Source organism: Copadichromis virginalis, linkage group LG5, assembly GCF_057382275.1.
Source record: "Copadichromis virginalis isolate Kocher_CV1m ecotype Utaka linkage group LG5, C_Virginalis_male_GT1.1, whole genome shotgun sequence".
NCBI classification, from domain to species: Eukaryota; Metazoa; Chordata; class Actinopteri; order Cichliformes; family Cichlidae; genus Copadichromis; species Copadichromis virginalis.
Window position 1 is genome coordinate 17,534,934 of NC_140622.1, and position 24,292 is coordinate 17,559,225.

The 24,292-nt window shown below is 43.7% G+C and overlaps 1 protein-coding gene and 1 long non-coding RNA gene across 3 annotated transcripts; one reads left to right on the top strand and one right to left on the bottom strand.

Moving 5' to 3' along the window:
- Positions 1-3,777: 3,777 nt before the first annotated feature.
- Positions 3,778-13,220, bottom strand: ccdc3b (coiled-coil domain containing 3b). Its single transcript, XM_085456299.1, has 3 exons — positions 12,506-13,220; positions 8,812-8,986; positions 3,778-5,247 (listed from the first exon to the last, which is right to left on the bottom strand). Exons 1-3 carry the CDS (start codon positions 12,862-12,864, stop codon positions 4,954-4,956), a joined length of 828 nt encoding a protein of 275 aa, XP_085312425.1. The 5' UTR covers positions 12,865-13,220; the 3' UTR covers positions 3,778-4,953.
- A 1,166-nt stretch (positions 13,221-14,386) lies between these two features.
- Positions 14,387-15,910, top strand: LOC146709266 (uncharacterized). Of its 2 annotated transcripts, none has more exons than XR_014920441.1 (4): positions 14,387-14,482; positions 14,574-14,710; positions 15,581-15,637; positions 15,760-15,910. It is a non-coding gene; the product is annotated as an uncharacterized LOC146709266 (long non-coding RNA). The 2 variants fall into 2 exon arrangements; XR_014920442.1 differs by having other exon boundaries at positions 15,763-15,910.
- Positions 15,911-24,292: the final 8,382 nt, after the last annotated feature.

A 24,292-nucleotide genomic window follows, 5' to 3' on the forward strand; every position in this document is an offset into this window, starting at 1 on the left:
TCATCAGCTGGAGGGCCCGAGGAGCCCGTCCAGCTGCCAACTGCAGCCTCATCATCCTCGCCAGCTGCAGCTTCATCCACGCCACGGGCAGCAGCAGCTTCTTCCACGCCTGCAGCGCTACAGTCTCCGGCTTCCACGCCGTCGCCTGCTGCAGCCTCATCATCCTCGCCAGCTGCAGCCTCCGAGCCTTCATCCTCGCCCGGTCCAGCTTCGTCTTCAGCATCGCCTGGTCCGGCTCCAGCCTTCATGTCTTCAGCATCGCCTGGCCCAGCTCCAGCATCCTCGTCAGCATCGCCTGGTCCGGCTTCTGCTTCAGCTTCACCTGGTCCGGCCTCTGCTTCAGCATCCTCATCAGCTGCCTCGTCTGGTCCAGCCTCTGCTTCGGTCTCGTCTGGTGCTGCGACGGCCACGCCACCTTCGGGTCCCAAACTGCCGCCTCGACATCGGCGGTCATCTGCCAGGCCGCTGGTGGAGCGTCATCGTCAACATGGACGACCTCCTAGACGCCGCCGCTGCCTTCCGCGCGGTCGGCCTCCAGACTTGTGTCATCGCCGCCGTTGCCGTCCGCACGGTCGGCCTCCAGACTTCTGTTATCGCCGCCGTTGCCGTCCGCACGGTCGGCCTCCAGACTTCTGTCATCGCCGCCGTTGCTGTCCGCACGGTCGGCTGCCTGAACAGTTTCCCTGTTGCCGCCGCTGCCGTGTGCACGGGCGGCCCCCTGAACTGCCTCCACTCCGCCACCGCTGCCTTCCGCTCGGTCGGCTTATGGATCTGCGTCGCCGACGTGGCCGGCCTCAGAAGATGAACTGTCCTGGACTTCTGAGCTGTCAGCCCCTGGGCCGGCCTCCTGAACTGTGTTTTTGTCCTTGTACTCCAGCATGTGTGTTTTTGTTTTGGACAATTCCCTCGGTCCGCTGGAGCTTGTTTTGCTCTGTGTTGGTCCCTCCGTCCTGGGCCCCCGCCGCCCGCCCTGGGTTGGTCGTTTGTTTTTGTTTTTGGCTGTCTGGTGCCAGCCCTTGGAGGGGGGGTACTGTCATGGTCCTGGGCCGTTGACCCAGCGTTTTGCGTTTTTTCTGATCTGTATTAGTTAGGGTTAACCTGAAGTTTGGTGTATTGTCAGCCCTACCTGTGTCTGTCCTTGGTGCTCTGTTCATGTCCCCGTGTTGTGTTGTACATCAGTCTGTTTCCTGTTTTATTTTGAAGGCTCGTGTTCTGGATTTCCTGTTCTGTTCTGAAGGTCTGTGTCTGTTATTGTGTTCAGCTTGTCTCCTCCGGTCCCCAGGTGTATTAGGTTCAGCTGTTCTTCCCTCCTGTGTGTGATTACCTGATTACCTTGTGTGTGTATATTTAGTGGGTGTCGGTCTGTGTTCGTTGTCGGCTCGTCTGCGTTCATCCATGTATCACTGCGTTCCTCCGTGTAGCTCTGCATTCTATGGTGTTTCGTTCCTGTCTCTGCGTCTCTCTGCCCCGCACCCCTTTTGTATGGTCTCAGGTTTGTCTTTAGTTTCTCCCAGTTTAGGTTTGTAATTGCTCATGTTGAGTTGCCTGTTTTTGCCACCACCACCACCTTGTAAATAAACATCACTCTGTCATCAGTTCGCTGCATCTTGGGTCCTCCTTTTCCTCCACACCACACGGCTCCCTCCGCCAGCCGTGACAAAACGATTAGCACATGAGCATTGTTGCTGTGAATAAGTGAATAACTGCGCTGTTTCTCACTATCTGTCAGAAAACCACTTTTTAACTTCAAACAGCTTCTTATTCTGGTGCAAATATGTCAGACAACAAACATGTGAGCAAATGTTTATGTGGTCAATACTTGAGCCTATCCCACCTGCAAAAGGGTGAAAGGCAGGGTACACCCTGGACAGGTCGCCAGTTAACCCAACCCCATTACCTGCATGTCTTTGGAGAAAAAGCCAGAGGACATACAGAGAACTGTTACCTCACAGGTTTTAATAAAGTTAATTTGAAACACAAAGCTCTGGGTTTCTTTGCTCTAAAGGAAAAACTGCATACCCAAGGGCCAACCCAGATAATTATCTACAGAAACAACAAAGTCAGTGTTAGGTTCTGAGGCTCAGAGTTAAAAGTTCTCTGCAGGACTTCTTTATGTGAAGCAGTAACAGACTGCTAAGTGTAAATGCTTGAGAAAATCTGAACTGCAAGGTGGGGAAAACAAAGAATAAAATGCAATAACCAATCAGAAAATATACTGGAATTATTAATATAAAAAAACAAAACCAGAGAAAAATAACAGCATTTAAAAAGGAAAATGGGGCCAGATAAACGAGCCGTGTTCACAGAAATGCCAGGTCCTGTCGAGGTGGACCACCACTGTGCAAATGCATTGCCTGACATCTGTTTTGCAGCTTGGTTGGTTATGTTGAGAAAGCGGTGTGTGTATATCATCTTTGGCTCAGATCCATGTGATCTTGACAGTTGGCTGCAGGCAAGGTTGTCGGATGCGATGGTTTCACAGGGAGAAGAAAGAGTCAACAAAGCAAAGACGAGGAGTGTGGATCTAGTCTCTTTCTTCGCTCAAGAGGCCACGTGATGCTTGTGAAGAAAAGCATCATGGTCTGGTTTACTGCAGAACAACAGAACTGCAAGAGACTTCCTGACATAAAATGTGTTTGAAATGTGTCCGTTTTTCATTTCTCCTCTGGACACACAAAGAGAGGGGGCTTCCCCCCGTTTTATGCGACAGCAGCATGTGGAAGAAATTTGGTTCAGCTCTCTTGGAAATTTTGTTGAAAATTTCATCTGCCAAGATGATTTTGCATTGTATAAATGTTCATTGTGAAAGTTCACCAGATTCAAGGTGGACAAAAGTTTGAGAGCAATGGGTCAATGCAGGGTTGATTTATTTTTAGGATTGATGTTTCTTTTGGGGTCTGTGAGAACTTTTGATTTATTAGCAGCGAATCACACTAAATATGTTGTGTATGCCAGAAAGCATTTATCATTTTTGACTGGAAAACACAGAAAGCAGGAAACATTAAGAAATGAAATCATTACCACTCTGCAACACAGCTCTTTCAGTAGTGGCTTTGTTCTGCTGTTTGGCTACATTTATTAGAAAGTATCAGTGTTGCAGATGAAAAGAACTTAGGAACATTAAACTCGGTTGGACTTCTGAATGCAGTCATGTCAGGAAACGAAGACAAAGAAGCATGACTGCCTTAAACTGTTACATGAAACCTTTTTCTTCTGCTGCTGATTGGACAGATCTGGAAACAGATCCAGAGACCAACACTGCAACGCTGACTTTTTTCAAAGTTACAGTACTGTGCAAAAGCTGTGAGTCAAGCCTCATTTCTTTATATTTTCCTTCCAAGGAGCCAGCCTTTCTTGTCATTTTTAATTTAGTTCAGGTTTCCTGTAGGTGTTTTTCTTTGGACATTGGCTTCTTTTTCACTCATTATCAGCTCAGTCTTTGTACCTGACCATGTTATGTTTTTTTTTATTCAGAACTGGTGGAATTATAAATGCAGAAAAGTACCATCACATTTTCATCCATCATGCAATAGCATCTGTAAGGCATCTGATTTGCAACAGCTTGATTTTTTCGGCATGACAAAGATCACAAATACACTGCTAATGAAGTAAAAGCAAAAAAACAAACAAAACAAAAAAACACAGGGAAACTCTATCAGTCATGGATTGGCCTCCACAGAGCCCCACTCGGTTTTTGGCAATGTGTTGAAAAGAGGAAAATGATGAAGCATAAAGATCTGATTGACAAATGAAATAAAAACCTCTGACAACTGCAACTTTCTGTAAAAATTAATTTATTCCAAAAAGCTACAGTCACTATTACAAAAGCTATTGTATCGGCGAGGCAAGCCAGGTGTTTACATTGTAGAGAGAGCAAGATCATATCAAAAGCAAATACAGAATGTATAACAAAAGCAACCTTTTTTTTTCTGACACAGAAAAAGCCAATCCCGTACCATGCCAGGCTCACTGGCTGGAATTAATGGGTGCTCAGCACCCTGTTATATACGAAAATGACACTTTGATTCAGTACAAATCACAGATTAATGTGAACTTGGAAAAATGCACTCTTGGGAGAAACCCCCCCACAAACAAATACTGAATTTAAAAATATTTTTCACACCTTATTCTTTGGTATATTTGTTGCTCCTCGTAAAGAGAACTAGATCAATATGCAGGCCTGTAACCACTTACCCCACACATGCTTATTTTAGCTCACCAGCTTGCACAGCCAGTAATTGTGAGCATCTGAAGTCAACCTAATGCCATGCACTTACAAACTTCTGAGTTAATAAAAGGTTATTTGTACCTCAGCACTCGCAGGAAACATAGGATCATTTAAAACAATACATGCCACACTGTCACATATCCTCTCAAAAGTCAACGTTTGATTTGAAGAATTTTGACAGCAAAACCAAGAAAAAAAAACAAACAAATTCTAAAATGTATACAATGCTTGTGTCCAGCACAGAAACAAGAAATATCAGATTTAGATATTTCATTTCCAATGTTTGAACATTATCTCCCTGTTGTTTGGGCATTCAAAAGCTTTGAACTATGAGCTTTCTAGTAGTTGTTTGTGCGGCCACTTGAAATAAACTGAAACGGTACACACTGGTATAAGTTGTGGGTAGATTAGGTGACAGTACAGTCGTGCAGAGAAACAATGATGTCACTGGCACAGATCAACTGAACCACAAACTAAAGAGTGAGGCACTAAACTTTGTTGCATGAGCAAAGCAGAGGAATCATCCTGCGGGTTAAAATGAATGCTTCTTTGGAAATAAGGCGAATCTTGTGGAAGACATGAAGAATACAGTGGCTTTCATGCTTATTCAGAGTTCTTAGATCTTTCTGTCACCTCGCCCAACATTTCACTTGCTATTGTTTCAGTTTGATCTGCCACTAATGCTTCACAGAGAGCACTTCTCCGTTAGTTAACAGGAAGAAGCTCTAATTTTTTAGCTTTTTGGAGAGGGCCTTTTTAATCGGCTGGTTCTTTTGGTCCTGGGTCGTGTCCTGATCGGGGTGACTTTGCGGCTTCTTCGATTCGTAAATCTGTTTGAAGCTGAGGGTTTGCTGCTCTTTTGTTGTTTCTCGCTGAGCCTGGCGTAGCAGACGTTTCATGGTCTTCACCTTTTCCCTCAGGTGGCCGTTGGCTTTCTCCAAGGAACGCACTTTCTGGGAGAGGGTCCTCACCCTCTCTTCCTCCTCAAACAGAGCCTTCTGCACGGTGGAGCACAGCAACTGCGAGGAGAAGGAAAACAGAGCCAAATACGTTTGTATTACCTGAAAAAGCACGAGATGTCTTACACTAGGTAAACGTGAAAGGTTACAGTTAATCTCTCATTATTCCAGTGTTAGCCTTATTCTGCAGGCTTTCCCACAAATTTTCATCCTGCGCTGCAACTTGAGTGAAATCATAGTTGGCGCTTTATCCCACAATGAATCATGCTAAATGCTAGAGTCAAGTCAAATCTCTCTGTGATACATTTAAGATGTAACACTTACTAGATCTGTTGCTCTTGATGCCAGAATCGAATGAGAGAATCATTTATGTTTTTAGTGCCAACAGCTCATAGGTCTTCCAGTGTTTTAGCTTTTGTATAAACAGCAGAGAATTTCTCGCTGTGTAACTGTGGCAGTGAACTGTTTTAAGCATTATCGTGTAGCACAAGTCCCACTCTTTATGTAATACTGTGGGCAACGGTGCAGCTCTATAGCAACTAGGGAAAAATTGTTACACAACATACTTTTCCCATTTCAGTGAGACGGAACCTGTGACAGACATCCAAAGGCCTGGACCATTCCTGGGTGAAAAAACGAGCTCCAGATGCTTCAGAATGCATGCCTGTCTGCTTGAGTGTGGATTTCCGTAGCAGATCCTAATGCTTCCACACGGGCCAGCATGAAACACTGATGTAAATTCTCCTTCATCAGATAACCACCACTCATGGTTTTTCAGGAAATGTTAAAAATGTGCTGCCGGCTGCCTGCCCACATCGCTGCTTAGTACATTACTTCTCGTTATATTAGCTGTGGGTTTTGCCCATGTGCTCTTCCATATGTCCCAGAGCGAATTCTGTGGAAATATTAAACTTTACAATGCAAAGAATGAAGTTTAGGAGCTAAAAGAAATGTTTTATGAAGCATAAAGTGTAAAGTGGCACATCTATGTTTTTGCGCACACGTTCAGTTAGAGGTGGACCAAAAGCAAACCTGCTGAACCTAGAACGGCGCCATGGATGGATTAGATGATAGCAGCTAGTGCGAAAAATTCATAAGTGTAATTCATCTTCAACATACTTTGTATTAAACTGTTAAAGTCTTTTGGGAAATGAGCTTGGAGAGACATGAAATTCAAATTTGTATAATCAGGATTTGGGAGATATGGTTTTTCGGTTAGATAAACATCTCTCCTGTATGACACATGGTGTCAAACTACAGTTGTAAGGATTTATAAGAACGACGGGAAAAAAACTTTCAGCTTCTGCAAAATTTTCTAGTTGATTGCCATCAAGTGAAAAACTGATAAAATTAAGATGATTTAATTACAATTGTTAATTATATGTTTGTTTTTAATATCTATTTAGATTTAATGTAAGGGACAAAATTTGTGTGTGTTGTTTTTATTTGTACACCGACTCCTCCTACACAATAAAGAGCTGAGCAACCAAACTTGGCACACAGGTACATCTTAGGCCCCCAAAGGGCTCAATTTAGTGATTGTCATGTCATCAGGTTGCCTGGCAGACACATACGAGTGTGCTAAAATCAACTGTTTTTGTCTTTGCGTACGTACATTACCTCAAAAAAGCATCGTATCATTTTACCTTCACGCCTAACAGCACAAACCGGCCAAACATACTGTAGCTTGGGCATGTCGTAGTGCATTAAATATATTCTGATGTTTAAACCCCAGAATGGCTCAAGCTCAACATGCAACACTGTTAAAAAGATCCTGCCTGCCTCTTCTGTGAACCACACTTTTCTTCTTTCTTTCTGCATTTTTTCTAAAGTTTCTCTAAAATGCATCCAACCAGCACAGACAATATCCAGGACTTCTAATGTGTCTGATCTAAATCTGTTTTAACCTAATTACTGAAGCAGTGTAGGATGATCTTGGCACAGAGCTTTGAATGTCCTTCATTAAACCTGGAGATCTATTCCTGAAGACTACTTAAAGAAATGACAAGAAAGCTTGATGAGAGAGTTCAGGGTGTGTTGAAGAATAAAGGTGCTCATAATAAATATTGACTTTCAAGCGTGTTAAAGTTTTTGGTGTGTATATTGTATTTTTTTTTTCAGATGTCTCAATAAATCACTTCCCTATGTCACATATTCCTAAGAAAATATAAAGAAATGAGAGGCAGCTTGAGACTTTTGCACAGTTGGACCGTATGCAACCTGAAGCTGCGGTCTTCCTACATTGTGTCCTATCACTGGCTCAAGACTGTTTTTGGCCCGTTAACACTAATATTTCACCATCAGTGTGAGAAACAAAACTGTGGGAAAATCCCTGCTTCTTAAAATAATGTTTATGTTACTAATAACGTTTAGTGTTAAATCACAACATGACGTCACCCCATCTGATTTACTCCGGTTGACACTGGACTATAAGATGCAGGACATATTATCCAGTCTGATTTGACTTCAGGTCAACTGTCCAAACAGCGGTCGCTGAGTAGCACTAAAAGCAAAGTCTGTTTTTATTTTGCTAGAAGGAAATTTAATCACCAGAGTGATATAACAAAGCGGCACCGATATCAAGACGTCACTCTGTAATTATAATCACAAGCCGGATCAAAAGAAAAAAAAAGTTTTCCATTAATGGAAATACAAAACTATGTTTTCTTTTCTTTTTTTCTTTTTTTTTAACCCATGGCAGATTCTTTCTTTTATGAGTAGTCAGCAAATGAAAACCAGACAGGAGTGAACTGATCTGAATCGGGGGGGGGGGGGCTTATGCCAAAAGGTTTAAATTCATTAAAGGAGATAAAAGAGCAGTGAGCGGCTGGAAACCCCTTCAAAACTGACTCAGTCGAGGTTTAGGAGCAGCACGTGTAGACACAAACATGCTTTAATCATTTCAGCAGTGACAGCAGGGGCGTGAAGCGGAGACTGAGCTGGTTCATTAAGGTCATGTTATAATCTCATGTGCATCATTAGAAGCATTACAAGAGTAAGAGTGTGGCACTGCTACACCACCGATCTGCAATCATGAGCTTTTTTTTGTAGAAAATGGCCACTTACTTTGAAAATATTTTAATTATGTTTGTTCTACTTTATGTAGCGACTTTATTCAGGATTCTTTGTATGTTTTTGTCCTTTGTCCCAATTTTTATCTAGCCCAGTGGTTCTCGAGCCACTGCAGGGATGGCACGTTTGCTGATGCTATTACGCTAACCTTCATTTAAGTAAAGTTCTACTGCTGGATGCAGGCTGTAAATTGTGGGGTGTGAGGAATCAACCTTTGTCAGCCCCTGAAATGAGGCGTGCCAGAAAAAAGTTTGAGCACCGCTGATCTAGCCAAACCTAAAGAAACGTGCTTCTGGTTTCCCATGCTGTAAGAACACATTAAGGTCCTTTGAACAGGATGTCAAACTGAATACTTTTCACATTTACCACAATGCTTGTGGCTATCATGTCCTATAGTATACTTTTTTGCCTGAAGTACTATGTGGGAAGCCACCAGAACTTGCAGCAGCTAAATGAGAAAAACACTCCCCTTCTCACTAACTGGATTTAAACAGATGACTTCAAGAGAGTCAAACATCAAGTCTCTCTTGCTGGGTCTGAGTATCTGCATACCCGGCTGTCCTCCTGAGCCTCCCACTCCGGGGTAAAGGTGTGGACTTGAGTTCCAGGCGTGCAGTTGGAAAACTGGAAGAGGCTAGCAAACATGCGGTGATTCTCTGCGGTGTCGATAAAGATGGGGTCCTGAAAGTTCACTCCGTGGGGGACGATGTTGTAATTCTCATCCATCCTGCATGACAGAAAGGGGAAAGAGTCTGTTGATACAGCGACGAGCAAGAGTGAAATGTGGGCTTTCAGTAAAAAAAAACAAAAAACCTCAAATGTGTGGAAACAAACAGATGCACGCAGACAGAAGAATAGATTGTGTAACATTTAATTATCACCAGAAGTCCACTCAAAGCAAATAAATGGACTTGTGCAAAAATCGCTATAAGCATTTTGCACAAGTCCACTCAGTCAATGTTTGTTTGTTGTCTGAGAATTTAGGCATTTAGTATTTGTATGATTTTCATATATACAATTTCTTTATCTGGGGGAAAAAAAGAAACACATCTCTAGAGAATTGTTAACAGGTCTTGTTCTATTTTTATGCAAATTGAAGCATTATGCGGATGACTCAAACCAGCGAATGACAAGCCAAAGGCTTTTACAAAACATGTTTCATATCTTCAGGAAGTCTTGAAGCAGTGGGTTTCCATACATCTGGATTCCATCTCATATCCCTCAAGGGACATCAAAAGTTTGGCTGTCCCTATAGGAAGCTGTGTGGGTGTGTGTTGTATATGTGGGTATCTGTGTGTATGTTGAAAGAGCGAGAAGAAAGCTGATGTTTTGCTTCAACAGAAGATGTCAAAGGTGAGATGTAATCACAGTCACTGTGAGGTCTGAAGAAATGAAAATCCTTTTTCTTTTTTCTTTTTTCACAGAGTATCGGTTTAGTACATGATCGAGAGTGCAAAAGCAGCATGCGTACTTCAAAAACCTTACTTTGAGTAAAAGTAAGTATAGCTTTCTCCTCCTTCAAGGCTCGGTGTTAGGTTACCTCATTTTTAATGTAAAAGTTACAAATCCTGAAAAAAATGAACTATAAGCTAAGGTTTTTGCATCGAACATATGGCTAAAGCAGAACACTCAATCTGTCTCATTTAAAGGTCCCGAGGGAGGTCTTCAGTTGCATTTTTCTCCATGCTCAGCTCTGTCCAGGGAGCTTATACTCATGATTGATTGGAAATACTATTTTAGTCAGAGACTATGCTTTTGGGGCTTTTGCAACAGGAAATGAACATCCACTGGAGACTGTGATGAGAAGTTTTCAGTTTGGACTTGATACTATAGTGTCTGGGACTTGATGTTGTACTCCACTAAAACTAAACTGATCTGTTTCAGGTTCAGGAAACAGGAGGTGCCTCGACCTCGCACATAGCAGAACATGCAAACACAATTTGTTTAAGCCATATGTCATCTCCCATCTAAACCATTTGATTTAATACTCTCTAAATATTTGGTTGCTGTGGTGTCAAACACCACACGAAACTGAGACTAAAATCTATTTCTTCTTTTTTTTAGGGTGCTAAAAGAATCGTTGGAAAATAAATCGATTTGCTACGTTTGCAATCACCAGGAAACTTAGTTGGATTGTTTAAATATGTAAATATGAAGCTACTAACAGCATAACAGCATATGGCTTCGAATAATCATCCTCTCACTCACCAGGCCTGTGCTTTCCAGAAGAAGTAAAGGGTGTTCTTCTCCCCCACTTTCGCCAAGTGCACGCTCACAGGGGATTTTTGGATCTTTCTATTAATGCTTTATGTCTTGCTTAGTCACACACTTCCTTTGACTTTAGGAAATGCTGCTCCTGGCCAGCCAATTAACCCCCAGATTGCATCACCCCCTGTTAAACTGTAAGGTGAAATTTTCAGGCTTTGTTCTGATCTCTGCAATTTTTTTTTTACATGAAGTTACGAGTCTTGCCACACACTGTCATTTGATATGTTGTTATGACAGTGTAATAACTGTTCCCATCCCAGTAATTACTTGGGTTCTTGAGCTTTTTTTGTTTTTTTTAAAAACCATCTGTTAAAAGCAGTACACTGGCAGTCTTTCAATCCTAGATGCCCTGAAGTTAAAGGAAAATGTGGGCAAACATATTTGGGGGTTTTCCTCCATTATATCTTTGGTAAACATTGACAAAGACCACTGTATTGCTTTACTGAAGTAATCGTGGCTTTTTAATTATCTTCAGGTCTCCACTTAAACACAACTCTGTTGCGACTTGCTCTAGGAAGTTTCCGATAGCGGTCACCTGCCCCGATTACAGGGATAACATCCGGATGGTTTTCACCATCGCAACAGGGGGACGGCAAAGCTGTCCCTGAAGGTGTGATTAACTCAGGCTAGTAAAAAAAATCATATGAAAGTCTTTTTGCTATCACCACTCACAGCAAAACACTATCACACATGTGCACGTAATTCTGCATATATGAGGTGTAACATGTGCTATAAAACATTATTGTTGTTGGCTCTGCCACATACCCTCATGTGGGACAGACAAACTTTAAACTTGAGGAATGCATTTTTAGTACCCCTCTCTGAATATCCTGTCTCTTCATCTGTAAGGCGTGTCAGCACACGCTCCTTTTGTCAGGTGACACACTGGTGCATATATGGAGGACAAAAGGTGGTCGTATTGACCGCTGGTGTGCTCATAACTCTTCACAAATTCTTTGTAATTTACCTTCAAGCTCTTGGAAATGTCTGGCTCTGTAATTACACTAGCTGGAAAGCAACAGACGTTTCCTGAGCAACAGTGTTGTTTCTGTCCAACACAGACATTTAGGAATTAACTTGTTGCATACTTTTCTTTTCTTTTCTTGTCTTTTTTTTTTTAAATCTGGAAATTGGTTGGTTATTCGGCACATTAACCAAATTTGGGATGGTGTCACAGACAGATAATGACTGAAAGAGAATATGCTGTATGGGGGACAGGTGCCAGTTATCTGCCTTTGAGTGAACTTCGAGTGCGAATTCACTAAATCTGTCAACAATACTTTGTTTCCATGACAGATCTCAGCACAGGCCTGATGAGGTGCTGGTTTTCATTGGAAAGAGTGCTACGTGACATCTGTGGATTTTGCATTATTCATAGAGAATAAATCACATCTGCACTTAATGAGGATGAAGAAAACTTAAACCTGCTAGTGATCATTATTTTTCATCATATAAAGCAATGACATGGCTATTGACTAAACCTTTTGTTCTTCTATTCTTTAAATATTTAACTGTCTCTTGTGTCAAAGAGGACCTAAGAAAAAGATGGACAGGTAGCCAACTTAGTCAGGTAATCATCTTCTGATTCTCATGTAATGCAGTCAAATGCACATTTAAGCGTCTTTTTGACCTGTAGGAGATCATCTGTCAGGGACAAAACACACACTGCATATTTTAGTGTAAACATATAAAATCCTTAAACGCTGTCTCCCTTTGTCTATATTTCCACATTGAATATATAGGATGTGTGAAATTAAATGCAACATTTGAGCTAAGCATCTTGTACAGGAGGGCCCGATTCCTAGTGTATCGTTTACAGTCTTCTTACCAAATTAAACTAGGCGCTTGCAACTTAGGTGAGCATGGTGTTAAAGTCTTAGGAGTGAAGCTTAACTGAGACTGGCATCAAATCAGACTACAGCTATCTGTTATCACGCGTGATTAATGCCATACCAACTTTATTCATCTGTGAGTTCACCTTAGGAAGAAGTAGTAGTTGTTGTCTTTGGTGACGCTGTAGGAGAAGCAGGGGAAGTAACCGAGGCCGGTGACATTAAACCTGGAACCCGCAGGAACCTCCAGCATGCTGCCCCACGCCTGATCGCACAGGAGCTCAATCTCGGCGGAGAAGAGCAGGTCAGTGTCGTGCTGCCACGGCAGATAGTTATACACGCTGTACGACTCCTTGTGCAGCGCCAGCACCTTGGCAAACACGATGATCTCGGCCAGCTCGGCACGGCACGCTTCCGTCTGCGGTCTCCAGTCATGGGGTAGCTGACACCCCCAGCTCCCCTCGGGACGGACGGCTGCAAAAATAAACGCCAAAATAATCCACATGTTGTGACAACGAGGAGACAACCGTGAGTCAGGGAGGCGCACCAAGGCGCGCAGTGCTGGTGATGGATGAAATCACTGAGGGAAAAGAAGAAGAAAAAAAAGCTGCAGGGATTTCGCTACAGGCGCATACTTCCACCAATGCACAATTAATATTTAGTTTCAGAGTAAGTTACTTAGGAAAAAATTTTTTTTGAGCAACAAATTAATCCCGTGTATCCTTCACCGTGGTCCTACTACTGCCTCCAGCCACAATTCTTTGCAAGTGGACCAGCCCATTCACCTCAGCATCCCCCTGTAAAAACGCTGCCTCTCACCTTTAGGATGGCAGCAGGAGGAGCAAAGACAAAAAAGGTGCTCTTTCAGTTTCAAACCTACATTTTCCTGTGAAAACACAATAAAGGCACCTTCAGTGCTGGTAAACTCGGGTATTTAAAGCAGCAAACCCATCGTGAAATCCCAGCAAACAATAGAAGATTACGGGTTTTAATTGAAACTCACTAAAGAAAGAATAGTGGCGCCCTCTAGTGACTATCTGCAAGATAGCAGAGGTAGAACTGGAAAAGAGTTGATAACCTATACCAGTTGCATGTCAGTGGCAAATATCCAGCATCCATCTATCCATTAATCGTGGGGACCGCAGCCTAAGAAGGAAAGCCCAGACCTCCCACCCACTCCAGCTCATCCGCGGAAACACTGAGGCCGAGAGTCCTGGGAGGCCTCCCTCCCGCTAGGACATGGAGGGAACATCTCGCCTAGGAGGCATTCAAGTAAGACGAACGTTCCACCCCAGCTGGCTCCATGCGATGTGGAGGAGTAGCGGCTCAGATCTGAGTTCCTCTCATTTACATGAATTATGCGGATAGTTTTATAAATGTCGATGATTTTACACAAACGAACCCAGTGTGGTTACAGAAATCTTTAGATGGAGTCATAATTGCTCTGAAAGATCTCTCTCAATCTGACGCATTGCTGTGCGAAGTGTAATTCATTTACAACTGTTAAAGTTGTATAATGAGAATTCCCAGTTTTGGGAGTATTTCCTATTTTCATTTCATACAACAGCAGCTTCCAAATGAGTTCTGCACAAATCCTGTATAATAAGGAAAAAACAACTGCTTTAACATAAATAGAAACTGATTCAGTCAGAGTAAATTTGTTTTTCTTTTATAACCTTTCACACACTATTGAAGAATTGCAGATTTGAACATTAGGTTTTAAAGGTCCATGACTTAATGACCTTCTACCACAATAGCTTCGTACAGAGTCAGTTAGACTGAGTCGCTCCTCAAACAAAGCTACTACTTTTTTCTCCTTTGGATAACTTTTATGAAGTGTTTGAGAATATTTTATAACTCTTAAACCTTTCCGAGTATAGCTCTGATGTGCTCCTTCGCACAGTTCTTACTTCCCTGTCGCTCTGCAAATCCATCAAATTCTTGTTGTCCCTGTGGGATTACTGCTGGGGATGGTGGTGGGCGTGGGTATTTCTCAGGTAACAAACACAAAGTAGCAGCACCTGAAAGGGGGCACAGTATTCCAGCGTATGACAGTCTGCAAGAAGACATGGCGGTAAAGCTGCTGATTGTGATGCTCACGGTCAACTACATCTGTGACGGAGGTGAAATGTTTTTACGATAGGACAGAATATTTACATCTAGAGGAAATTCGGTGTTAAATTAATGTATCTGCCTCACCTGTTTGTGTGGCAGCACTGTTGAGAAAATCAACAGCGTCTGACTTTTTGCAAAAAACAAGAGAGGAGGAACCATCAAGGTGTTTCCCCGGAGGCTGCAGCAGCACCGAGCTCAGTGAGGCTGAAGAGCTGATAGACGTGAACGCAGGAAATGTAAGTAAGGAGGAAAGTGCCACAGATTTACGCCACACTTGTAGCTTATGCTTACTTTGATTTTAACAACTGCTTCTCTGATAGTAGACAATACAGACTATTTTGGAACTCTCAGCACGAAACGAGTGAAACATCTTCACATGCTAAAATGTTATTGTTAGAAAATGAGCTGAATAACCAGCACATTTCAGATAAGGGAGTTTAAGGGAGATAAGGGAATTTATGCTGAGACATTCTGTACTAATTACTGATGCATTTCCTTTTCATTGTTTCGTTTTAAACTGCATGTAGAGTGTATGTCATCTACAGATCTTTCACACCACAATCCTCTCTGCAGTCCTCAAAAAACAAAAAATACAAAAACAAACCTAAAACAAGTGTAAATGTCAGTAGCTGCAGACACTGTGAAGAGAAATATTTTAGGTAAAAGTAGGCCATGTCCCCATTTGGCCAGATGGACTTGAGATTCTATCCACACGAAAATAAACCTAAAGAACAAAGACAATGCCCAGAAACTGGACTCCTAAGTCGAGAAGCACTCCTCTGTTTAACCGGCATAATGTGTAACTTAGTCAAGCAAGGCACTGAGACATGTATCATTACCGTGTTCCTGCATACCAGCCCTGGAATCTGAAGACACCGCGAAGCCCATTAACACTGACTTTGTTACTTAGTGCATTTGCTACACGTATCAGATAACCAGCGTGAAAGCCAGCAGAGAGGTGGAATGTGATTAAGTGGGCTGTCTGTCATGTTGTACACTTGGGTATTTGTTGTGTTGCTTTGCATAAATCTAACCCATACAGCATTATTATTATTAACAGAGACCTCTGCTAGAGAGAGCTCATGAATATAACAACTCATTTACAGGAGGAGAGTTCCAGCCTGCGGTATAATGGAGATGCTTCCCAGAAGGACATAAACTATGTAAGCTGTAATTACTTGAAGTTGAATCCTGCATTTATTATCCTATTAAAAAGAGCAAAATTTTTTTACAATTCACAAGAGGTTTGTGAGTAGAGCCTGGCTGAAATACTGTTGTCCTGTAGCAGAGCCCTGGGAAGGAAACTGTGGTGGATGAAGGATCTGGGATGTAGCGAAGAGAGAGCAGAGCACAAGATGACCGTGTTGTTATTGGACAAAAGGAAGCTTGGGTTTGATTGATGATGTTTGATTACACCGACAAAAAAAATATACAAAAATGATTACAGCAGAATATTATCAGTAGTCTTTAATGAAATACAGCATAGAGGCATGACATATTTGACTAATTTTGCATGTTATTACCAGATACAGATATGTGTGCACTATTGAAAGTCAAGTCTTCAAACCAATAATCATCTTTCACGCCACCTTTGTGTTGTGTTTCTCAGCTCACGTAATTTTTCAGTGTTGTTTTATTCCCTCATAAACTGAGATCTACAACTGTGGTCAGAAGTTTACATATACTCATCATGGGCTTAAATGTTATGGTAATTTGGTGCTTTTAATGTATTCTTTAAATTCTCTTATTCTTATTCTTTTGTTTTCAAAGTGGAATAATTGTAAAGGTGTAGTTGAAGAATGTGGAGGGAGCCCTCAGCCCGATTTGCAAAATCAAATAAAGCGTGCACATATTAAGCAGCAGCTTTAGTTTACCTCAGTTTTAAAAATAACATGTAACCTGGACGTGTGTCCCTCTATCTATAAAGAGATGATCTATACTGCTCGCCCAAGTGCAATGTCTACAATATCCAAATCTAGGTTTGGGAAGGAGATTGGCGGTAGCAACTCTGTAAGAGCAATGAGACTTCCAACCCACATAACACGCACGACCACAGGTTTATGAAACAAAGTTTGCTTTATATATTTCCTTTTGGATCAGTTCCCTTTGCTCATCCTCAATGTAGGGATACCTTCAAATGCAGTAACCATCTCAAATGCATCACAAAAATAATTGAAACAATCAAAATAGATGTAAGACAAGAAACACAATATTTCAACACCCCAAAGAAAAGGAAAAAGAAAAGAAAATAGCATGTGAGTGTCCAGTTCCTTATGGTGTCAGTTTATTCAGTTACCCACTGTCCTGGGTTAAGAACTGAAAACGACCTGAATCTCAGGCGGAGAAAAAGTAGCAAAGAAAATGATAAGGTATCTCTCAGGTGGGCTTCCTTTTGTTTTTTTCCCTACCGCCCTCCTGGTACGGCAGGCATCAACGTGTCGGCGTCCTGACACAGAGAAGGCCTCCACAGCAGCAACAGTGTCTTAGACCCACGATACCAGCTCCTCACTTGGCACCCATGGAACTGTACCTCAAAAAAAAACCAGTCTGCACACAAATACGCAGAATGTTAGATGTCCACATTCCTTAAATGTCCTTGTTCCTAATGTCCTTGGTTCTTTTGAAATATTAAAATAAATCTGCATCTTGTGACACATTAAAAGTAAATACACCGTATTACTGTGCATCACCCGCAGTTACAGTAACAGCACAGCTATTGCACGTGAACTGCGGATAACCACTTAGCTGGCCGCGGCTGAACTAGCAGGCCCAAGAAAGTAAAAACATTAGACACTCATAATAAACAAAACTGTCACAACATTGCAATACTATGAAAACACATCTTAAACATCATTAAACACATTTACTACTATTCTGACTGGTTAGTTATTTTTTCCAGTGCATTGAACTGCAATAGCGGTGCTAAGTGAGCTAGGCTAACTCACCAGAATAGTTCAAAAAGTTCAAAGAAATACTCCGGCTCCTTTCAGGTAGGTACCCGTCTGTGGTTCACCGCTAACGACAGCTCTCTCACAAATGTTAATTAAACCTCTTTCCTCTCTTTCAACTGGAAAAAACCGTGCTCCGTGGCAGCATGGAGTTTTTCCTTGCCGTCCTTTTTCCTCTACACCACACCTTCACGCGCACGGAGCTGCAGATGGTGCCTTCAGGGCAAGCCCGGAAATTAAACTATCAGACAAGGACTACGATGCATTCAAAGAACCCTGTACTTCTGATTGCTGTAAATCTTACCAGGGTTACATTCTCCCCCTCTAGACTGCATGAGTCCCAGCATGCATACCTGCCCCTACCGGTACAGACACATGTGAAATAGCAGCCCCTAAAGCCTGAAAGAATGAACTAATGGCCAAGGTTAAAGGCTCCCCCAGCTCATCGTAGGTGAGTTTCCGAGGCGGACGTCTCTCCCTAGTAGAACGCCGGACACTTGCGTTCTCGGACTCTTGACTCTCAGATACTACATTGTCAGTGTCTGCAACTACAGGGTCTGTGGTGATGAGATCTGTGTTCTCTTCATCAGGTGAGATTTGTGTCACATCAGGTTCAGGAATATCAATGACAATATGGTCCGGAGTCCTACAGTGTGAAGTAGGATGTGTAACTGAACCACTATTCTCAGAGCTAACATAAGGAGTTCCTGGTTGAAGCTCGTGAGTAGGTCTTTCAGGTAAGTGTGCGGAACTTTGGGGCACAAAAGAAGGGGTGTCTGGGTTTAATACCCTGGAAACTGGCTGAGGCTCATTGAAGCCTCCTTCCCTCTGCAGGAAAGGACCCTTCGTGATGATTTCTGGCATCCATGTATTAGGATACAGTTCATCTTCATCACTGTACGACTCGCCCTCCTGACAATCAGTGTCCCCTTGCACGCCTTTTGTTGTTTTGCCCCTCAGTCTCATTTTCCTCGATGCGTCAGTGGAAGAACTTTGCTCTCTGATCTCAGTTACAGGTAGGAACCCGCACGGCAAAAGAAGGTCTCTATGCAACGTACGGTGTGGCCCCTCCCCTGTCTCAGGTTTGACTACATAAACAGGACTGTCGCTAATCCGTCTGACAACAACATGGATTTTCTGTTCCCACCGATCTGCCAGTTTGTGTTTCCCCCTGATATTCACGTTTCTCCCTAAGACCCTATCCCCTTCTAAGAGTTCAGCTGCCCTGACCTCCCTGTCAAACCTAGCCTTGTTCTTCTCTCCCATCTTCTTGGCATTTTTAGCAGCTAATGAGTAGCTCTCCTGTAGGCGTTGACGAAGGCCCTTGACATACTCTGAGTGGGTCTTGTGACTTGCCATATCAGGTTGGATTCCCAGGACAAGATCAATCGGCAGTCTGGGCTGCCTACCAAACATTAGTTCGTAAGGCGAATAGCCTGTTGTACTGTTTCTCGTGCAATTGTATGCGTGGACCAGAGGTTTGACAAAATCTCTCCAATGATATTTGTCTCTTTCTTCCAGGGTCCCTAGCATACCAAGGAGGGTCCGGTTAAATCGTTCCACTGGGTTTCCCCGGGGATGGTACGGGGTGGTACGAACTTTGTCTGCTCCAATCAGTGTGCAGAGTTCTCTGATCGTCTTAGACTCAAAGTCCCTGCCCTGGTCGCTGAGCAGACGACTGGGGAACCCGTAGTGAACAATAAAGTTCTCCCATAAAGCCTTCGCAACAGTTCTGGCTTTCTGATCCCTAGTCGGCACCGCCACAGCAAATTTTGTAAAGTGGTCGGTGATGACTAAAATGTTTCTCGTGTCTCTATCATCCGGCTCAAGGGATAGATAATCCATACAAAGAAGTTCAAGTGGATAAGTAGCAGAAATGTTTTCCAAAGGCGCGGCCCTCTGAGGCACAGCCTTCCGCCTGAAACAGCGTTCGCACTTTTTGCACTTCTCCTCGATGTCTCTGGCCATTCTCGGCCAGTAGAACCTGGCACGAGCAAGCTGAAGTGCACGCTCAGAACCGAGATGGCCAACATCATCATGCACTCCTTGCAGTGCCCTCTCTCTGAACTGTTCGGGTAAGACCAACTGATACACCAGTTCGCCTCGCTCAGACCACTTCCTGTACAGGACACCATCCCTGAGTTCAAGTTTTTTCCACTCCCTAAAAAGAAGTTTGACATCGGGATGTTCAAGGTTTGTCTCTCTGAAACTGGGTTTTACAGCTCTCCTCACAAAGGTGATGACACGTGAGAGAGACGGATCATTATTTTGAGCATTACACCAGTCAGAGTTAGCCATGGATGGTAAAGTGTCCTCATCGAAAACATCAGGCACTACAGAAGGGTCGACAACAAGAGACTCCGCAATGACAGGCTGCTCTGAATGAGGGTGACGTTCATCTTTAACCATCACAAGATGACGTTGACATAATGCAGAGAACACCTCATGATCCATGTCATCTCCTGCTTCCATGAACCGTTTTTTCATGTCCTCTATTCTCTCTCTTTCTTTAGTGAAAGCTTCATCCTCAAGAGGCGGACCTTGAGGCCGCCGGGATAACCCATCTGCATCGCGGTTGGCCTGCCCTGCTCTGTACTTGATGGTAAACTGGTAAGTAGAAAGAGCGGCTAACCAGCGATGACCAGCAGCATCTAACTTCGCAGATGTCAAGACGTATGTGAGGGGGTTGTTGTCGGTAAGCACAGTGAAACTTGACCCATAAAGGAAATCACTGAACTTTTCACAAACGGCCCACTTTAAGGCCAAGAATTCGAGTTTGTGCGTAGGGTAGTTTCTCTCGCTCTTGGAAAGACCTCGACTGGCATACGCGACAACTCTGAGCTTCCCCTCCTGCTCTTGATAGAGCGCTGCCCCCAATCCATCGCGACAAGCGTCAGTATGTACAACATATGGTAGTTGTGGATTCGCAAAAGCAAGGATGGGCGCAGACGTCAGTTTCTTGATCAGGGTTCTGAATGCACTCTCACACTCCGAAGTCCACTCCTCACCGAGCGGTGCATTAGGGCTCACAGAGTCGTGAAGCGTTCCCTCTTGTACACTTTGCCCCTTTTCTTTGGTGGATAGTAGCCTGCTGTCAGGCTATTAAGAGGTTTGGCTATCTGGGAATATCCTTCGACAAACCGCCGATAATACCCAGCGAAGCCTAAGAAACATTTAAGCTCTTTCCTATTTGAAGGACGAGGCCAGTCTCTCAAGGCGGATATCTTGTCAGGGTCAGTATGAACTCCTCGTGCATCCACGACATGACCAAGATACTTTACTGACGTCTTAAAGAAGTGACATTTCTCCGGAGAAAGCTTTAGACCGAAATCTTTAAGACGGTTCAGCACCTTCATGAGTCGTGCTTCATGTTCTTCCAATGTGTCTGAAAAGACAATCAAGTCGTCCAGAAACACCAATACCTCATTGAGATGCAAGTCACCGACACACCTTTCCATAAGGCGCTGAAAAGTGCTTGGTGCGTTCGTGACACCCTGAGGCATGCGATTGAATTCAAAGAAGCCGAGGGGACACGTGAAAGCGGTTTTAGGCTTGTCTTCTTCGGCCATCTCAACCTGGTAATAACCAGATTTAAGGTCCATGACGGAGAACCATTTAGCACCGCTAAGGGCAGCAAAGGTCTCCTCAATGTTCGGAAGAGCGTATGCATCTCTGATGGTTCGAGCATTTAGCTTCCTGTAGTCGATGCATAACCTGATAGAACCATTCTTTTTCCGGACCAAGACCACTGGGGATGCAAAAGGGCTCTGTGACTCTTTAATGATTCCTGCATCAAGCAGTTCTTTAAGATGCTCCTTGACTGCCTCCCTGTCACTGGGATGAATAGGCCTTGGCCTCTCCTTAAAAGGAGTCTCGTCATGTAGCCTGATGTGATGTTTCACTGCAGTGGTGTGACCATATGACAGGTCATCCACAGCAAAGACTTCTGGAATAGATCTAAGCTTGGTGATGATACGATCTTTCCATTGTTCAGATATTGGTGAATCATCAAGATTGAACTCGAGGTTGTCACTGTCAGGCTTATTGTGATGAGAGTCACCTTTCACTGGTCCAAGTGATGTGACCTGCTGAGCTGCACATATTTGAGCAATGATGCATTTTGGCTGCAGCGTAACATCATGGTCACTAAGATTGCGCAGGACGACCGGGACCTTGCAGCTAGACTTAAATGGAATGTCCATCAGAGCAGCTTCAAGGAACACGCCACCTGGCAACCTGTGATGTTCATTGGGTTCAAGCACAAATGTGGTCTGACTGTTCCTTTTCAACCTGACATCACCTGTGATGCAGCACTTTTGTTTTGCAGGGATGGTGATGGGGTTTCCACCATGTAACCTGACAGGATGAGCATGGTTGTTGAGGTCATGGATCTGGGCAATATGCTGGAAGATCACTGCAAAATCTCTAGAGAAGAGTTTGCAAACAACCTCTGGACCATCCTGTTCAAGTACTTGTTCATAAAGTCGTAATAACACATTGGTACCAATCAACAGGGGGGTCCTGCTGTTGAACTGACACTCTGGCACCACAAGTGCTAACACGACTAGCTCCTCTTTCCTGCCAGGAACAGACAGCGGGAAAGTGACACGCGCTTCTATGTAACCAAGATAGGGGACCTGCTGTCCACCTGCTCCTTCGATTTCAAGAAGGGCATGAATTGGATGTATAGGTAAGTGAGACAGATGGTTCTTATGGAAACACTCGGACACTGTTGTAACTTGTGAGCCGGTGTCCATTATGGACTCACACTGTACACCCTCAAGAAAGACAGAAGCCGCACAACGAGGACCTACAAGCCCTGCAGGTATAGATCGCTCTGTGCAACGGTAGGTTTCAGTCATTGTGTGGGTTATGACTTTCTTCTGTGTTCCAGCACCATCAACTGATCTGTTGGGACAGGGGTTATCATCAACTGCAGCTCCTGGACGTCCCACAACAGGAGCTGCTACTAGTTTAAAGTGAATGGGGAAGCAGCCTGCTGAGCTAAAAACTTATCCTGCCTCTCCCGGAGTTCTGCATTTTTCTTGCGAACCAGTGCGGGGTTGGGTTCATTGGAGCAGTGAGCAGCAATGTGGTTGTCTTCCCCACACTTAAAACAAAACCACGGCCTCGGCATTCCAGGCACCTTAAGGCCCCTCTTCATGTTACTACTACTGATTGCAAAGCAGACGGTCTTTTCAGTACTCTCTCTCTCTGATTTTGTGCTAGTTTTTCAACTTGCTTTGTCAGTTCAGCTATCTTGTTCTCAATATCAGAGGTTTCATCTCGCTTTGCTTTTACCACTAGGGGAGGATTACTATCATGAGTGAGGCTCGGTGGCTTTTTGTTTAGCTTTTCCAACTGTTTAGTTAGCTCATTTACTTTCTTTTCAAGCTTTGATGTCTCATTCGGCTTTGAGTTAGGCAGTGGGACAGGCTCACAGTCATAAGAGGGCATATCAAAAACATGGTGGGCATACATGTTAGCTTTCGAAGCACCTAAATGCTTTTTCATCCTATCTAGCTTTGTGGAACGGCGGTCTTCCTCAGTCCTCAGCATGAGGAGGAATTCAGGAAATGTTGGTGGATTTCCCTTTTTGCACTCTAACTGTAAGCCGATGATGATGCTCTGATCCCAACAGCCCCTACAAAACTGTCTGAGCAAATGATCATTGGAATTTCCAGCTGAGGCTCCCCCTCTAGAAATTGCTCTTGTGAGGAGGCTATGGAGCCTGTTCAAGTATGTTGATGGCTTCTCTCCACTATCTTGGTTAGAGCCGAGAAATGCCGCAAACAACTCCTCTCCATCCTCCACAACACCAAAAGCAGAATCAAGTTGAGTGATGTAGACACTTGGTGGTGAAGAGATGCCAAGAGGCTTCACAACATCAGCTGCTGGACTCAGCAAGCTCTCAAGAATCCTTCTCACCTTGTGAGCATCATTCAAGGAAGGATCGTTAAGGAGAAGATCAACTTGGGTGTGCCATGTTTCGTAGTCCACCTCACCGTTTGGCCTTGGCATCCGCCCAGAGAAGGTGCGCAACCTTATTTGTGGGGATGGTGAAGTGGTGGACTCACTTCGGATGACATGCTCCACAATCACTCTCTGGATCTGGGGGGGGGGGTTAAAAACATCCTCACTGATGTGGACTGGGCTCGTTGGTAAACTAGCAGATGCACTATAAACATGTGTGGGCTCTGCAGGCTCATTTTGATCATTATTAGGTGTGTTAGCATTTTGAGCTGCATAGGGCTGTGTAGCATTACTGTGTACGTCATGTGATGTGCCCTGGTTCCCATGCAGTTCCTCCTGAAGCACATTCAAGAAACCTTTCCTGCCACTGCCTGCGACAGACTTTAGTTCGTCCAGGTATCTGCAAGCTATCTCCCTCCCCACCACTTCCTGACAAACATCTCTAATGGTCCTCGCAAACCACATCACAGCTGGGTCCTTTGGACTTGGTACGGTACCCAAAGTAATGGGGTCGATTCTAGAGATAGACCTGTCAGATGCATACTGGACCAGGGCTCTACCCTCTGGTTGTCCTGATTCGTCAGGGATCCTCACTAATTTAGAAATATCTCCATTAACTTTGAACACAGCAGTTATTTCCTCATCTGTGTATTCTGGTCCTATACCTGTTACATACAGGGAGTTTTGACCATTAACCTCAAAACGATTGCAAATATCCATACCTGACTCAGTGGAACAAATCTCAAAAATCTCAAACGTGCGTAGTGTGGGGTGGAAGATCAGAAAGCTACTATTAACCAATCTCCTGGCTGGCTCGCCACTTTTTATGTAACCTGGACGTGTGTCCCTCTATCTATAAAGAGATGATCTATACTGCTCGCCCAAGTGCAATGTCTA

Excerpts from the sequence above, each read along its gene's own strand:
- ccdc3b (XM_085456299.1), bottom strand. The coding sequence starts at position 12,864 with ATGTGGATTATTTTGGCGTTTATTTTTGCAGCCGTCCGTCCCGAGGGG. Across the intron at positions 8,987-12,505 it reads AACTACTACTTCTTCCTAAG|GATGGATGAGAATTACAACA; the intron begins GTGAACTCACAG and ends TCTGTCATGCAG. Across the intron at positions 5,248-8,811 it reads AGGCTCAGGAGGACAGCCGG|TTGCTGTGCTCCACCGTGCA; the intron begins GTATGCAGATAC and ends TTCTCCTCGCAG.